At 42.5% G+C, this 17,991-nt stretch overlaps 1 protein-coding gene across 1 annotated transcript in view; it reads left to right on the forward strand.

The window, feature by feature from the left end:
* The window catches only part of rims3 (regulating synaptic membrane exocytosis 3), a gene marked incomplete at both ends in the record, with an annotated part of 19,032 nt that extends 6,450 nt beyond the window's left edge, over positions 1-12,582 (forward strand). Inside the window, 5 exons of the mRNA XM_083680107.1 lie at positions 10,312-10,453; positions 10,675-10,787; positions 11,648-11,749; positions 11,951-12,090; positions 12,370-12,582. Of these exons, the coding sequence (XP_083536233.1) occupies positions 10,312-10,453; positions 10,675-10,787; positions 11,648-11,749; positions 11,951-12,090; positions 12,370-12,582 (710 nt within the window). The remainder of the gene's footprint in view (positions 1-10,311; positions 10,454-10,674; positions 10,788-11,647; positions 11,750-11,950; positions 12,091-12,369) is intronic.
* Between the last annotated feature and the right edge of the window lie 5,409 nt (positions 12,583-17,991).

A 17,991-nucleotide genomic window follows, 5' to 3' on the forward strand; every position in this document is an offset into this window, starting at 1 on the left:
TCCTGTGGTGCTGTAGGTCTGTGTGGCACCAGCTGCCTGGCCTATCTGTTTCTCATCCCTCCTCTGCCTCCCTCACATCGCTCTCTTCACATCTCTGCTACCCTTTACCACACTCCTCTATTCACTCCCACGATCTGTATGTCTATCACATATTCTCAAACTCCCCCCCCCCCCCCCCCCCCCACCCTCTTTCTCTGGTCTTCTCTAGGCCTCTCTCCTTATGCACCTGTGTGTGTGTGTGCGTCTCCACTGTGTAACAGGTATAAGACAGAGGAACTCAGATTCAGGGAAAGCTGACGACTTAACATGGACATCAACTTGGTAGCATTACGCTGTATGATTTGATGTCAACTCTATCGCAACCAAACATCCCACTGGGGTATTGTAAAAAAGCTGTATTTTATTTCACCTTTTATTTATGCAGGGAGACACACTGAGACCGAGCTCTCTTTTGCAGGTGCGCCCTGTTAAGAATACAAATATGGTTACAAAACAACACTTTAAAAACAGAATACAATAAAATACAAAATACACACATTCATTATTCAAGACACGAGCATGCTTCTGTGAGCTGCTCCCTAGCCAAGGACATAAAACAAGTGTAAGGACCAAGTGCTCCAACCTCAGTCTCCCCTGAAGATCATTCCATGTCTGAGGAGTACAGAAGCTAAAAGCAGTTTTCCCAATTCTGTAGACACCCGCAGGACATTAAAAAGTAAAAGCTCTGAGAGTGTGTCTGATCACCACTAGGTTGCCATGAAAGCAATGATGTGAGGTAAAATGGGAGTTTTAAAAGAGCTGCTGTTTAAAAATGAAAAGTCCTTCTCAAAGTCAAACAATCCCAACCCACAGACTGATACAAAAGACAATGGTGGGTGCAGAAACTAACCCTAGAAATGAAGAGTGATGAACCAAGTTTAGTGGTTTAAGAACTGAGACTGCTGCGTGCATGGAAATTGTGTCACCATAGTCAAGGACAGGGAGGAGCGTTGCCTGGACAATCTTCTTCCTATTCTGGAAGACGAAGCAGGATTTATTTCTATCCCAAAAAATATTTTAACTCTCAATTCTTGATTACATTTTCAACATGCCTTTTAAAGGACAGTTTATCATGAATCCACAGGCCAAAAAAAAAAAGGTAAAATATCTAGATCACTGTGAACAATATTACGTTCATAACATAATACTTATGTTATAAGCGGCAGATATGGTGCTATGTCCAGTCCTGAAACCTGTCTGGTGCACATTTAAAATGCAATTTATTGTTAAGGACCGCATCCGAGAATTGATCAGGGACTCCACTATTTTAGTGTAGCAATAAATACGAGACAGAGGTTGAGCTATTAATTGGGCAGACAGCTGCAGGAGATACAGGTCAAGCATGTCAGCCCCTCTAGACTGTTAAACATCAGTCTTACACAACTCATCAAACACGTCCTTGGTAAAAACACATTGGATGGAGAATATAGGGACATTGTTGGCCAGAGGGGCAGCTATCACACTATCAGTCTAAACAGTCTGAACCGAGCCAGGTTATCAGTTTGACCTGGGATATTTAAAAACTATTTATTTCAAATAGGTAGCCTGCAAAGATAAAATGTTGGTTATTTATTCTTATCTCTTCATCCGTAATGATGTTAGAATAGGATTAAATGTGTAGAGAGGGACAGGAATTATCCTGTGGCATATACACTCACTATATTATCCTAACACTTTATTAGGAACACCTATACACCTTCTCATGGTGGAGGTGGTGTAATGGTGTGGGGAATGTTTTCTTGGCACACTTTGGGCCCGTTAATACCAATCAATCATCACTTGAATGCCACAGCCTATTTGAGTATTGTTGCTGACCATGTGCATCCCTTCATGGCCACAATTTACCCATCTTCTAATGGCTACTTCCAGCATGATAATGCACCATGTCACAAAGCAAAAGTCATCTCAAACTAATTTCATGAACATGACAATGAGTTCAGTGTTCTTCAGTGGCCTTCCCAGTCACCGGATCTGATTCCAATAGAACACCTTTGGGATGTGGTAGAACGGGAGATTCACAGCTTGCACCTGAAAAATCTGCAGGAATTGTGTGATGCAATCATGAATCTCAAAGGAATGTTTCATTCCTCTTCCACATCTTGTGGAATCAATGCCACTAAGAATTGAGGCTGTTATGAGAGCAAAAGGAGGCCCTAGACAGTATTAGTATAGTGTTCCTAATAAAGTGTTCAGTGAGTGTATGTTCGTACTTTATATGTGAACACAATGAAATTGCTATTTCCCCTTATATACTATAGCACTAGCCTGTGTTTTCACACAGCATGGAGGGATTTTAGCTGATTTGGCAACCACAATGATAGAGCAGGAGCACTTATTTGGCAACCTCCAGAGAAAGAGCAAGAGCACTTAGGGGCACCCCAGTGAGGTTTTAACAGGCAGAAAATTATAGTGTATGCCACTGAGCAGAAAGTGTGTGAGGTGAGTCAACAGTGTGTGTGTGTGTGTGTATGAGTGTGTGTATGTGTGTGTGTGTGTGTGTGTGTGTGTGTGTGTGTGTGTGTGTGTGTGTGTGTGTGTGTGTGTGTGTGTGTGTGTGTGTGTGTGTGTGTGTGTAATAACCATGATTTCATTATTACTCCCATCCACTCAGGGTGCCTGTAAACACAGACACAACACAACCTCTCTCTCCCCCCTTTCCTCCCCCTCTCTTTGGCAACAGTGCAGTAAAAGGAAAGATCTTGCTGCAGAGGAAGCCGACATATGTGCTGGTTGTCAGCTGAATCTGCTGCCAGGCCGAGGGACTGCACTGGTGCTGGGTTTCACAGGCTCTCTCTCTCTCTCTCTCTCTCTCTCTCTCTCTCTCTCTCTCTCTCTCTCTCTCTCTCCCCTGGTTAAATCATATCTATCTTCTTCTGTCTGTTCTTTTCTTTTATCTTCTAGTGTGTCATCTTTCTATCCTTTGTTGGGGTTGGTCTAATCAAGTGGGGATTAACTCAGAATGAAATTACACTTTACCTTGTTGTAATTAATATAGTTAGATAATAAACTCTCTAGCACACGAACACAAGCGTACTTCCACTTAATGAATATTAGACCTTGCTGCACAGGTCTTTTAATGTCTGTGAAGAGACAACTTACCATTGGGATACATGAAGGGCTCTTTCGGTTTCAGTGGTTCTGCATTTTCGAGGTTTTTCCATTCAGGTTCAAACTCAGATTCATACACGGCCAAACATCTCTGGCTGGCTTTGCACAATTGTGTTAGCTGGCTACCGCAATTTCATTTGGGATTTGTTTTGGTTTTCGTGAAGGGCTGAGGCAGTGACCTCAGAGTACTGTTAGCCAATCAGGGCACGTGAATATTAATACTTTATGGAAACACACCCACAGCAGCAGACTGTGTATTTCCAAGAGAGAAAAAGGCTTGGGAAAATAAATAATTTGACGTTATTGACGTTTTTCTTCAAAATAAACCTCACACATTGGTTTATGAGATCCTCAGGAATGGTAAGCAATTGAAATTAAAGCAGACTGGAGGAGAGCAAGGCCTAATTTCCCAAAAGCTAAATTTATCGTTAGAGGCCACGTTAGTTCATTGTTATTTTTTGGTTTCCTAAAACCCTTGTTACTGATGTTGCATTTGAAAACAATCCATTGTAAGGTGGATTGTTGCCCTCCTCTGTCACTTTACACCCACAACATGCCTGTCAAAGATAACATTCAAAGGTTGATTCACCTATCAAGGAATTAGGCTTCTAATCAAGAAGCTGTTTTAAAATGTGCACATTTGATTGTATTATGAGGATATTTTGTTAGATAGGCTTAATTATCAATAAATAATTAATAAATACAAAATGTGGTATTCTACGGATTCTTAAGTTCTGACAAACACAACCAGTGCATTCTTTTTTGCCAATGGTCAACAAATGGACGTCTCCAGACCTCACTCTGGGTACGTTGGTTAGTAACAACAGCCTGGGGATTCTAATGTTAAGATGCACTTAATAAACATATTGTCTAAGAGGTGTTCTGGGAAACAGAACAGATCGTTCTTTAAGGAACAATGCATCGTCAAAACTCTTGCAAAGATATGTGTATACACATATACTGTAGGTTATGCTACATTAACTTAGGACTCTTTAGAGAGAGGTCCTGTTAAATGGACTGGCTAACCTGTTATCATTGCCCAGTCCCGAGTCGTCCCTGTTAGAGACAGAGTTGTTAGTATCAGCATCTAATGAAAGGATTAGCGCTCCTTGATCTCACAGTGAAACCACTAATCCAAGGGCGCACAAACACACACAGATCCAGGTCACTGAGATTTTGTGTTTTTAATTCCCTCTTAAGACTTTTTCATCTAAGATAGAATAACAGAGCCCAAGTAGCCTACACTTAATCTTCCACCAGATGTGTTTGTGTGTGTGTGTGTGTGTGTGTGTGTGTGTGTGTGTGTGTGTGTGTGTGTGTGTGTGTGTGTGTGCCATGGTGGGTTTGGTTTTTAGGCTGGCTTCAAAAAGCGAAATGAGTGTCAGTTGGTAAACCGTAGAATTAGACAAAGAATTTGACACACACACACACACACACACACACACACACACACACACACACACACACACACACACACACACACACATGCATGAATGCACAGGTGCACACACACTCATACATGCACACACACACACACACACACACACACACACACACACACACACACACACACACACACACACACCACTCCCACTCCCACAGACTTACTGTTTATTTCTGGATAATATCAGACCTCCCTTTTCGTTATCTGTGGTCTGACCCCAAATGTCTTTCCTTTCCAAATTTGGGGGGGTTCAGTATTGAATCAACCAGATCTGTAATCGCTACCAGCTCCTGCTTGGTTACTGTTGCTATGCATGATAGGATGTTGCCGTCACTGATGCAGCCAATAGGCAAGCAGGAGCGACCACAGATTCTAAAAACAGCATTCTATATTACAGCACATAATGAGAAGGCTTCATCAGTATTCTCTTCAAATGTCAGACCAGGCTTAATGATCTACCACATACACACACACACACACACAAAACTATCAGTATGCGTGTGTGTGTGTGTGTGTGTGTGTGTGTGTGTGTGTGTGTGTGTGTGTGTGTGTGTGTCAGTTAGGTCTCCATAACACAGCTCTTTTCCGCATTGTTGTCACAACTTCTTTCATGCCCTCACTTCTCATTTCATCCTCCACTGTATCTGTATCTCTCTTTTTACATCTACCTCTCATGTTATGTTTATCCATCTCTCCCTCTTGTCTTTCTTCTCTAACGGAGAGAGGGATATAACCTGTGGAAGCTTGAATAACAGACTGCAAGTAGATGAGAGGCATAAATACCCTCATACATAGGGTTAAATAAACACAAACATACTTTATGCTCATTAATACACACACATAAACAAAGTGATGTGTTTGTTTATGTGTGTGAGTGTGTGTGCATGCACAATATCATTTCTGGTGAGAGTGTCAGGTCCATTGACACCCTCAGTGTGTGTCCACTGAGACTAGTATTACTCATCCTAACTGTGGATTCAACGGAAACAGCTTTAATTGCCGCGCAGCACATTTAGACTAGAAACCCCCTCATACAGCAGCAGAGACCAGAGGAGGTTATACAATGTGTTATATTAGTGGCTACACCGGATGTCTAAGACCAAAATAAACAGTAATATGTCACCACCTCTGAATTCACTGGATTATATAGGATTATTTTTGAATCATCATTGAAGGGGCTTTGTCTGCCCTATTCATTCTAAAGCGATGTGTCATATGATCTCTGTGACTGTGTCATGTTATGACAGAGTTGACATGAGGAAATGTGACCTAAAACCATTGTTTAATGACCCTTCCATTGTTGTTTCATGGCAGCACACCAGTTGTCATGTCTGTGTGTCATCTGCTGTGTCATGTTATGACATGGTTATATGGGCCTTATGACGGGGTGATTTGGAACGAAGGTGTGGAGCAAAAAGAGAGGGAGAGAAGAGAGGGTGAAACAGAGAGCTGTTGGAGACGGGGAGTGTAGAACAGAGTAGGAGAAGGGAGTAAGGAGTTATAGAAAGCATGGAATGAAGGGAGAGAAGAACGAAGTGAGACCTAAAGAGAGAGGGAGAGAGAGAGAGAGAGAGAGAGAGAGAGAGAGGGAGGGAGAGAAAGAGAGACAGAGAGAGAGAGAGGAGGAGAGGAGAAGAGAGAGAGACTGAGAGACAGAGGGGAATGGCTTGTGAGTTCATTGGTAGGGGATCTTGGTGCAATGCAGACGGCATTGCCATGGAAACGGATGGAGGGAAAGAGCAGACAAGGCGGAGGGGATTAGAGAGGAAGGAAGAGATCACTGCTGATCACCACAGGGGGGTGGGGTTGAGTGGAGTAGGGCGGGTTAGGGTTGAGTGGGATGGGGTTGAGTGGAGTAAGGAGGGGTGGGGGGGAGGAGAGGGGGATGTGGGGGGATGGGAGGGGTTCCTGGGCAGGTGTGGATGGGATTGGCGGAGGGGTAAGTCTTGGTTTAGAGTCAATGGATAGGTTTAGGATACGTCATGTAACTCCAGTCACTGTCCTATTGGCTCATGCTACCTGTAATACTTAATGTATTACCTAACTATAACCATGCACTAACACCAACTCTAATCTCTGCCCTACACACTTACTCTAACGTGAACCACTATTCTGCACTTACACTAACCCTAACTTTAACTCTAACAGCGACTGTTTAGGACAGTGGTTAGTATAAGCATGCAAGGCAGTAGATAGGGCAGTATTTATTAATAGATAGATTGTTGCCGATGGGGATGAGACAGATTGATTGAATGAGACTATTATATGCTGCTATTGCGCCATGTTGTCTCAGGTGGTAAAGTCTGTGTCTACATCAGAGGGCGGGGGTTGTCATGGCAGCAGGAGGGCTTCGAGTTTGTCTGAGCCTGTCATCTGTGATGCCACACGCCAGAGATATTCTTGACTACAGGATTATATATAGAAACAGAGCAGCACCCCTGCTGCTGTGCCCATGGGACCCCAGATTCCTCCTCTCCGCCCTTCTCTCTTTTTCGCTAACTCCCCTTCTTACCCCCCCCCCCCCTCTCTCTCTCTCTCTTTCTCTTGCCCGCTCTCACTTTTCTTGTGACTCCTTTGACTCCCTTCACTTTTCACATAACCTCCTTTATCCTTTCCCCTCACTCTGTTTTCCCTCTTATTATGGTTCTAATGGTTGGGTGTTGTCAGGGGCTGATATCTGCTCATCGCCATGGCGATGAGGATGATGTGCTGGGTGTTTCCTGTTGTCATGGTGATGGGCTAGGCTCGGTGAGATAAGCTGTAATGAAGTAAAATCTTCACCTCCACCTTTAGAACAACAACCTTCAGAACCGGAATTAGAGCTAATTGTAGAATCAGAAGCCCCACCCCTCCCCCTAAATCACAAGGGACCACCCCAATCATCCACTTGAGAGACAGAGAGCGAGACAGAGAGTGAGAGAGAGACACACTGTGTGATACAGGCCTCAGTCCATTAATATTTCATCAAAAGTCCCAAAGGACTTTTCACCTTAGAGAGAGAGAGAGAGAGAGAGAGAGAGAGAGAGAGAGAGAGAGAGAGAGATAGAGAGAGAGAGAGAGAGAGAGAGAGAGAGAGAGAGAGACAGAGAGAGAGAGAGAGAGAGAGAGTGAGAGAGAGAGTGTGTGTGCATGAGTGTGTCACAAATCGGCACCTGGGGAGATCTAAAGCCGATGTGTTTATGTGCCCCTGTGGACCACAAGATCCCTCCGGGAGAAGGGAGGGGCGACAGAAGGGAAGAAGCAGCTCTTTTAACCTTCGCACTAACAGTGGATTGTGTGTGTGTGTGTGTGTGTGTATGTGTGTGTGTGTGTGTGTGTGTGTGTGTGTGTGTGTGTATGTGTGTGTGTGTGTGTGTGTGTGTGTGTGTGTGTGACAGGGAAAGAGATAGCAGAAGGCAAGTAGGACAGAGGGGGGAAGGTGATCATTATTATTAATTATAATAGATTGCATTTATATAGTGCCTTTCTAGACATCAAAAGCGCTTACATTGTGAGGGGGAACTCACCTCATCACCTCATGTGTAGGAATCACTGAGATGATGCCACGGCAGCCATTATGCACCAGAAAGCTCACCACACATCAACGGAGAGGTGAGGAGAGAATCACAGCAATTAGGATTATGGATTAGGTGGCCATGACAGAATGGAGACCGGAACGGATTGGGAATTTAGCCAGGACACCGGTATTAACACACCCACTCTTGTCAAGACCTTGGTTTTAACGTCTCATCCGAAAGACGGCATCCTCTGCAAGGCGGTGTTCCATTCACTACCCTGGGGCATTGGGGTCCCCTAGACCAGAGTCATCCAATACCACTTCCAGCAGCCTGTTTAGTCCTCATCCAATGACATACCTTGATTAGCTTCCCAGACAAGCCAGCAGGGCTGTATTTTTTTTTTTTTTTTTAAACATTGCCTGAAATAAAACAAAATGTAATTGTTCTTTTCAAGGCCAGAATTTTCAATGCACATGATGACACTTAACCTGCTTATTGTCATGACCACGCCTCTATTTAACGCTGCTCCTCCCCCAACACGAGCGCAGGGGAAACAACGCTACAGCGCAGTGGTATTTTCACCTGTTACCACATATTTCCAATATGCCTGCGTTTTGACTTGCGTCTGTTTTGTGCTGGCTGAAAATAGAGCCCTCAGTGTGTCATCTCAGTGCCTGATGCTCTGAAAGCTGCTTCGGGGGTTAGTGCGCCAGCTTTCTATTTTTCTAGTAGCGTCAGCAGAGCTGCAAAGCCTACCCCCTCCTTCCTCTCCTTCTCCCTCCTTTCTCCCTTCCCTACTCCCACATCCCTCTCTCCCATTGCTGAAGTGTTGTTGGTTGTGTGTTTGTGTGTGTGTATATGTGTGTGTGTGTGTGTGTGTGTGTATGTCTGTGTGTGTGTGTGTGTGTGTGTCTGTGTGTGTGTGTGTGTGTGTGTATGTGTGTGTGTGTATGTTTGTGTGTGTGTGTGTGTGTGTGTGTGTGTGTGTGTGTATGTCTGTGTGTGTGTGTGTGTGTGTGTGTGTGTGTGTGCATGTGTGTGTGTGTGTGTGTGTGTGTGTGTGTGTGTGTGTGTGTGTGTGTGTGTGTGTGTATGTGTGCATGTGTGCATGCGTGCATGCGTGCATGCGTGTGTGTGTGTGTGTGTGTGTGTGCAGGTTAGGCAGTAGATGCCTCTCTGTAACAGGCTTACTGCTTCCTGCCCACAGCAGTACACACAGGTGGAGTTGCAGTGACGCTGCAAGATGCCCTGGTGGATCTTAGGGGAAACTCATGCTTGAGTGCACACAGTTCAAAACACACCAGGAGAGATGTGTGTTATCAGGGCATGTTTCCCACTGTCATATCTCCTGGTGTCAGGTAGCTGTTACAAGACAGAAATAAAATGATATCTTTGGATCTGAGTACAGATCCAGATGCAGCGAGGTAAAATTACAATTAGATACAGAATCGACACTATTTTATTTGTGTGTGTGTGTGTGTGTGTGTGTGTGTGTGTGTGTGTGTGTATGTGTGTGTGTGTGTGTTTGTGTGTCGTCTGTGTTTAGTCAGTGTGTAATTCATCCAGGATCAATTGGATTAAAAGAGCTACACATTACTTGTGCACTGTACTACAGCATATAATGGCTTTGATGGTGGAGCGATGGTATTTAAAAGTAATAGCTCCCCACCAATGTTTGAATGGCTATGGTATTACCGTATTGATTTCTACTGGCTCCAACTCACTAAACATTGGAGTTAAATTACGGTTGCTAATAGTAGAGGACATACATAAGTTGTTTGTCATAAAACATGGTGGCGCTAGCTCTATCGATCTCTGAGTAAATAGTAAAAAAACAAAAAGTGTTTCTTTCATCATGGCTCTCCACTACAGCTCATTGTAACTGCTATTTCCACTAGTGGCCACAGGGGAGCCAGATTTCATGTGTAGCTCCTATAACTACTGGAAAATGGTTAGCTTACAAATACACATTATCAGGGCTGCCAGTATTTTTGTCTTGCCAGCCAACATTATATAGTGTAGTTGCCTGCAGAAATAGGCAGGTACCATAGTGTTGGCCTACTTAAGATATATATATATATATATTTTTTTTTACCTTTGTCATCAATTATTAGATACTGCATACTAATAGTGTATGCCTTCTTATGTCTGTTTTAGGGTTTGTCTAAACCCTGGGTCTCGTTGAACTATCCTTTAACAAATGACCTTTGACCTTATTGTCAGATGGTGGGACGAAGAAGCTTCGCAGCACCATCCGACGGAGCACAGAGACCGGCATCGCCGTGGAGATGAGGAACCGTGTGACGCGACAGGGCAGCAAGGAGTCAACCGACGGCAGCACCAACTCCAACAGCTCTGACGGAACGTTAGTACCATAATCTTCCTTTTTATCTATCTATCCATCCATCTTTCTATTTATCTATCTATCTATCTATCTATCTATCTATCTATCCATCTTTCTATTTATCGATCTACTGATCTATCTATCCATCTTTCTATTTATCTATCTATCTATCTATCTATCTATCTATCCATCTTTCTGTCTGTCTGTCTGTCTCTAAATCCTCCTTTTCTCTCTGTTCACAGGTTTGTATTCCCCACCACACGCCTGGGCCCTGAGAGCCAGTTCAGTGACTTCCTGGATGGACTAGGCCCCGCCCAGATCGTAGGCAGGCAAACACTAGCCACGCCCTCCATGGGTAAGTGACTGATGGGCATTTGAACATATCTTTTAGAGGGAGTCTACACATGAGTCAACAAACCAAGGTCTTGAATAGTTTATGAGTTGAATCGAGTATGTTAGTGCTGTGCTTTGACAAAACATCCATACTCTGGCCCTACAGGACCACAAATGAAGAGAACAGCCCTAAGCTTAACCTCCCGTATATCAGTCTCAGCCACATATTGATTAGTTGATGTTGAATGTTCACTCAAGCGCCAAGTACACTCTACTGCTTGTTTGCACATACCATATTGATTATGTTTGTCTTTAATTATACATCTTACATATGTAACATACCTCATAACATACATATCCTCGTTACAGATGTAACATACCTATTGCCCTTGTTCAACTGTACATATCATATTGATATTCATCTCATGTATATTCACTTATTATATTAATTTATTTATACTCACTGTAATACCTTTTGCTGTAATACCACCGTCTACAATTTCATATATTTTGCACTACGCCACTATTTGCACTATCTGGTTAGATACCAAACTACATTTCGTTGTCTCAGTACTTGTGCTCTGTGCAATGACAATGAAGTTGAATCTAATCTTTTCAACCTTATGGGTCTGGTCTGAGAGTAACAAACTTGAAGCTCTGTGTCTCTCCCTGCTGTTAAACACTGGTACTGCAAGCTGAAAAACAACTGTTTCTGACAAGCTGCTTAGCAGACCATAGCTTTACCCAAATAAGAATAGGGTACACCTGGAATTATGGGTACTATAGTATATTCTGCTAAAAATGCATGTATATCAAGAGTGAGTTTTGTTAAGAGTGTGTTTTATTTAGAGTATTTTTTAAGAGTGTGTGTTTTCCTCCCAGGGGATGTCCATGTGGGTATGGTGGACAGAGGTGGGCAGCTGGAGGTGGAGGTCAATCAGGCAAGAGGGTTAACCCCCAAACCAGGCTCAAAGTCCATCCCAGGTAGGTTGACCTGTAAACAGGCACATTTCATCTGCAATTATTTAAATATTACTATGTATTACAAGCTGTTTCAATGAGATGATAATGTCAATGTGGACCTGCGTGTGTTTGTGCGTGCATGCACACGTGTGTGTGTGTGTGTGTGTGTGTGTGTGTATGTGTGTGTGTCTAACAGTGTGTGTGTGTTCCCCTGTCCTGCAGCGACCTATGTGAAGGTGTATGTCCTGGAGAATGGAGTTTGTTTGGCTAAGAAGAAGACCAAAGTGGTGAAGAAGAATCTGGACCCCACCTATCAGCAGGCTCTGCTGTTTGAAGAGAGTCCTCAGGGCAAGGTCCTCCAGGTCTGTACATAGACACCCACCCGTCTGTCTCCCTGTCCCGTCTGTCTCCCTGTCCCGTCTATCTCCTTGTCCCGTCTGTCTCCCTGTCCCGTCTGTCTCCCTGTCTGTCTCCCTGTCTGTCTGTCTGTCTGTCTGTCTCCCTGTCTGTCTGTCTGTCTGTCTGTCTGTCTGTCTCCATCTCTCTCACCTCTATTCCCTCTCACCTCTAACCTTTCTTTGTGTGTGTGTGTGTGTGTGTGTGTGTGTGTGTGTGTCTCTCTCTCTCTCTCTCCCACCCAGGTGATTGTGTGGGGGGACTATGGGCGCATGGACCACAAGTGCTTCATGGGAATGGCTCAGATTCTGCTGGAGGACTTGGACCTGTCTGCCACAGTCAGCGGCTGGTACAAGCTGTTCCCTACCTCCTCTCTGGCAGACCCCAGCATCGGACCACTCACCCGACGCCTCTCCCAATCCTCTCTGGAGAGCGCCACCAGCCCCTCCTGCACCTAGATAGAGATAGTATAAAAAACACTGGCATGCACGCACACACACACACACAGACACACACACACACACACACACACACACACACACACACACACACACACACACACACACACACACACACAGACACACACACACATACACATACACACACACACACACACACATACACACACAAACACACACAAACACACACGCACACACACACCTAGGTGCACATACTGTACATACAAGTATGAGCATCTCCCACACACATACAAACACCTTAGCTTATGTTACATACATACAGTACATACGTACATACATACATACACACACACACACACACACACACACACACACACACACACACACACACACACACACACACACACATACACACACTCCCTATTCCACTATCTTTTGCCACAGTTAAAATGAAAACAACTCTCAACTTTAGCATAAAATAAATATGATTTGCCAGAACATGTAGCATTTTCACTCTTACCCCTCCCCCACTCCGAACCAAGGGGTCACTGGGCATTCCAAGATCCCAGAACTCCAAGGCACTTCTCATCCCAGGGTCTTTCCGATGCCAGTTTTTAAACTCTATGCCAAACTAAGAAAAAAAAATACTTTATTTTTTAAAACCAAAGCAATTATTATATTACTATTATTAGTAGTAGAGCTAGAAAACAATATAGAAGTATGGATATGTAGCAGAGTCAATGACTTAGATGTAATGCAAAAAATAAGATTCTAAACACACATATGAGCTGAGATGGAGAAAGGCACACACACACTTACCCATGCATAATGGCCATTATGTGAGGTAGCAGTGCAAATCTATGATTTCCACAGAGCAGAGTTTATTATAGGTATATATACATATATAGATAGCTAGCTAATTTAGAAATGTGTGTTTGTGTGTATCGGCTGAATTTCTGCATGTTTGCTTGCAACCCTTTTTAAAAACATTTTAAAGTGCTATTTTTAGCTTGCCTTGAAGAATCTAATAGGAATATAGTGGTACTTTATTTATTTTAGTCCTGTCTAAAGAACATAACACTGCACTGAGTTAGGGAGATGGAGGAGCCTTGGTGATAAAGAATTTGAATAAAATCTCTAGAGGAGAATAATGAGTCCCAATGAACCAGCATCCCTCATGAAATGCTGCATTGTGGGATAGGCTGCAGGAGGACCAACACTGAACAAAGTCCACCTTACAGGACTGCCTTCCTTTCTTCCCTCCAAAAGGCTTCTGGGAAATGTAGTCCCAGCTCTAAGCTGGGGTTATTGTAGGCCCTGGTTGTGTGAACCACACAGAACTTCACATGCCAGAGGGGTTACTGTATCCTGCTGTTCTGCCCTCCTGTTGTTCACTCCAGCAACAACCAGCATCTGGACTCAATCTGTTGGACTTCCTGTTGATTTCCTATTTTTATGTCATGTTTTCCTCCTTCTGACAGGAAATAAGAAGTTGGCGAGAGACTCTCTCTCTCTGTTTCTCTGATGTCTAGCCAGATCTTTTCCGTTCATTCGTTGATATCCGTTCAAGTCACACACTGCTACCTGTTTCTTTTACAGAGTTGCCATTCCCAGTTCCATGGTTGTTTACACTGTTAACTAATGCTGTTAATGCATGTTACTGCCACATCGACCAATTTTTACGAACAACAGCAGATGTTTATGTTGCGCTTTATTGTATAGTCCAATATTTACCAGGTATTTACCTAAAAATGGCATGGTAATAATGCGATCATCTGATAATTGCATATTTATTGCACTTTGGTTTCTTTGAGGTTCATTGACACAAGCACCACAGTTAAACATTTGGTACCAAGTTACTGTAGCAGTTATGCTGAATTCTTTGGAATTCTTGAAAGTATTCATTGTTACCACATCATATCCTGATAAATACCTGGTAGGTGCCAGGTGAAATTGGACCGTAAAATACAGCGTTGCCACTGCTTGTACTCATTTAGATCAGATTGAGGGGACCCTTGCAGTGCTGTTCCGTCTGGGTTGTTTGCACTGGTACTGTAGGGTGAGTGACTCCTGTCATTACATTCCACAGCTTTGTTCATTCCTACTGGGTCCAAGTTAGTATTAAATCTAACACATACTCATTCACAGTGTCCACAGAACAAATGCAAATCATGTTTCAATAAAATGTTGATAGGGACGTAGAGTAGCAAGAGCAAACCAAGGCAACAATAAAACTCTAAAATTATCCTTTAGGACAGCAGCAGGAAAGAATGGCATCCTTTTGTCTGGAGGAATTTCACACAGCAGTGACATCAAATATACCCACAGACTCCCCTTTAGGATGTACAGTATACACTACACACAGTAAACATTCTATATTGGTTATTTACATTTACCACTGTAACACATATTAGAACAAGGGTTTAAGAAAAAGACACATAGATACTTTCCAGAACAGTGAATGTCTGTTCTAGATTATTTTAGAGAAGTCCAATATGTGAAACCATTTTTTGTTGGTTGTTTTTGGCAGAAAACTGTTTTTTTTTTCACAACACAAAACATTGAAGTGTTCAATATTTATTCATTTATTTATTTAACCTCAAGTCACTGAGGTGACTTTATTTTTTCTTTTATTGAATGCTAGCATGACAATGTATTTCAAAGATGTTTTGAGATTCAATGTAAAGGCACGCAAATGTAAATGTACACTGATTGACTGCAGGGGTATAGCGCCTCTTAAGCCTGCCCTGCTATCCCACTGTTGATTCTGGTTTAACTCTGAAATACTCACGACAGTACTTCTCTGAAGCTAAAGCCAACCCCTACAAGGACCAAGACACTCACAGAATCAGTTTCAATGGAAATATGGTGTCACAACCTTGACACTAACCTTTCCATTACAGCTCTATAGGCGAACAGAAGGAGAATGTAAGAGGAATGATTCATGTGTGTCAGTTGGAAGGTACATGCTTGTAATCAAATGTTCACGCTTTTTAACAGAGATAGTCTGCTGTGTGTTATGGCTAAACAAGATGTGTTCTTTATTTTCCCCCTTTTGGTCAGAAACTGCTGTGATGTCCTCCAAACTGTATCTTAGACCAACATTTGTCCTATCTACTACAATTGGAGAGTCCTACATGGAGAAACTGGGGAATTCTGTCATCTAACCCTAACCCTAATCCTAAGACCAGCAGAAGTCACGTGTTACACAACGTTGGCGTGTCTTTGACACAATTTTAAAGCTCTTTGAACTTGGGACCTATTGCGCTCTTGCATTTCTGGACTTGCATTGATGTTACGACTTGACTGGTTCCTCTTCCAAAACCAGGGTCCCACCAAGCTTCTTCTTGCACCCCACCTCATACCCTCCACCTCTGCGTTGACCTTATTCAGGATCAGTGGGGGGTATCAGGGAGGAGTATCTGGTCATTTCCTTTACAGGTCACTGTAACATTTGGAGCTCTTCCTTGCTGGATCTGTGACTGTTCGGTCATGTATATGAAGTAGTTTTAAATGTACTTTGTTTGTTTTTCTCTCGCTATTTTTGTGGACAGCTGGCATGATGTAAAAACAAGGGGCTTCATTTTTTTCCCGGTATTTGCACAAGTTTTCTTCAAAGAATGCCTTTGTGACCACTGAAAGAAAAGATATGTTTGATGGAAATAGGAGAGGAATGGATAGAGAAAAAGGTGTTCGTTTAAACAAAACTTTCACAAAAATATTGTAATTGTATAAGAACAAAAACATCCCTGTTCCCTACAGAATGTTTAGACCTTGATAAACTCTATGAAATCACTACTAGATATTAATATTTTTCTATGTGATTTACATGTTTGGGAACTTGTACGAGGTTGTATGTGTCCCTTATCTGTATGTTGAGTAGCTACAAAATGTTATCCGATCTTAAGATTTGAGGAATGAAAAGAGGGAGAGAGTGAATGCATGAAAATGTATGTCACTCTAATGTAAAGTTATTGTAACACAATGGGCTGAAGACGGTTACCAAATTTGTCTGAATCCTATTCATGGAACCAAAAGGAAAGATGGCAGTGTTGATATTATTGCTTATCTGATACAAGTGCTGTGGTGATGTGTTTTTAAATGGGAGATGTATGTATTGAACTGTATGATGTTTATTGAACTCAAAGGTCAGAGAGAAGAGGTGAATTATATGAGTGAGAGGAATATATTGTAGATAATTGTCATTAGGCCACCTGTAAATTCTCTCTCACTCAAGTTGTGGTGCACATACAGTATCTGAGTGAGAAGTACCCTTTTGATAAATACGGTGTTGCAGATACAGTCAGGTAGAGAGTCATGCTTTATTTTACAGCCCGATATTTTACATGACATTAATTTAGAAATACATAATGAAATATAAATATATAATTATATACAGATTACACAATATCTATTCTCTTAATTATTTGGAACCAGGTAGTTACAGTACTGCATTTGTGTTAGATTTGTTGTGTTTATTGTGTTTGTCTGTACTAACAATCCAAGCAAATCCAGACTAAAACCAGGCTGTAAAGTAAAGCGTAACCATCACAGTGGGAGCAGCTCTGCTGATAGGGGACAGGCCTGGGTAGGTCGAAGTTGTCCCTAACCACTGGTCTAGGATCAGGTCGTTTACTAAACCTTAATCCTATCTATAGTTAAGGGCAACTATAAGTGAGTGGAGCCAGGTGACACCACGATGAGTCCTCGTCTGAAGGATGACCCTAGCACACACCCAGATGGATGGAAAGATTTATGAATGGAATGGATGGATGGATGGATAGATTGGCCAATGGATAGATGGATTGATGGAGACTGCTGTTGGTACCTTCATGCAAGCAGAGAATGATTGATAGCACAGAGTTTGGAGAACACGATTTTGGTGAAATGTAGAGGCACGTTTGTGTGCGAGAGAAAGAGAGATCAAGAGAGAGAGAGAGGGAGAGAGAGAGAGAGAGAGAGAGAGAGAGTGATTAGATTAAAACACACAAACGTCTATCCATTGTCAGCTTTAAGATACCACAGTTCAGCGAAGCCGTGAATGTATTCCAAGCACTGAAATGTCTCCTGTCATTGTAGAATTAGAACCACTTTTAAGAGACATTTATATTGTTTTTTTGCTTGGAATGTAACCCCATTCTTCTTCAAGCTTGCTCTCCTGTAGAACCGTCCAACCTTCTAGAACTAGAACCTTTTCACTCTTCTATGAGACTTTCTACTGCAACTGTTTTATAATGTCTTAAATCAACTAAAGATGTATTGTCTTATAAGTATTATAAATGTTATTTTGTTTTGTATGGAGAGGAGGAGAGTCATTTTGAGGAGTGGGTTGGAGAGTTGCCTTTAGATTCTTGTTAAAATGAGGGCTTGTTCAGTTTACGATGGCCTTATTTTATTTAGGGAGATATTGATCCACAGTTGTACAGGCACACGATTGATAAGGTTAAA

This window comes from Argentina silus (genome assembly GCF_951799395.1).
Source record: "Argentina silus genome assembly, chromosome: 11".
Taxonomy (NCBI): domain Eukaryota; kingdom Metazoa; phylum Chordata; class Actinopteri; order Argentiniformes; family Argentinidae; genus Argentina; species Argentina silus.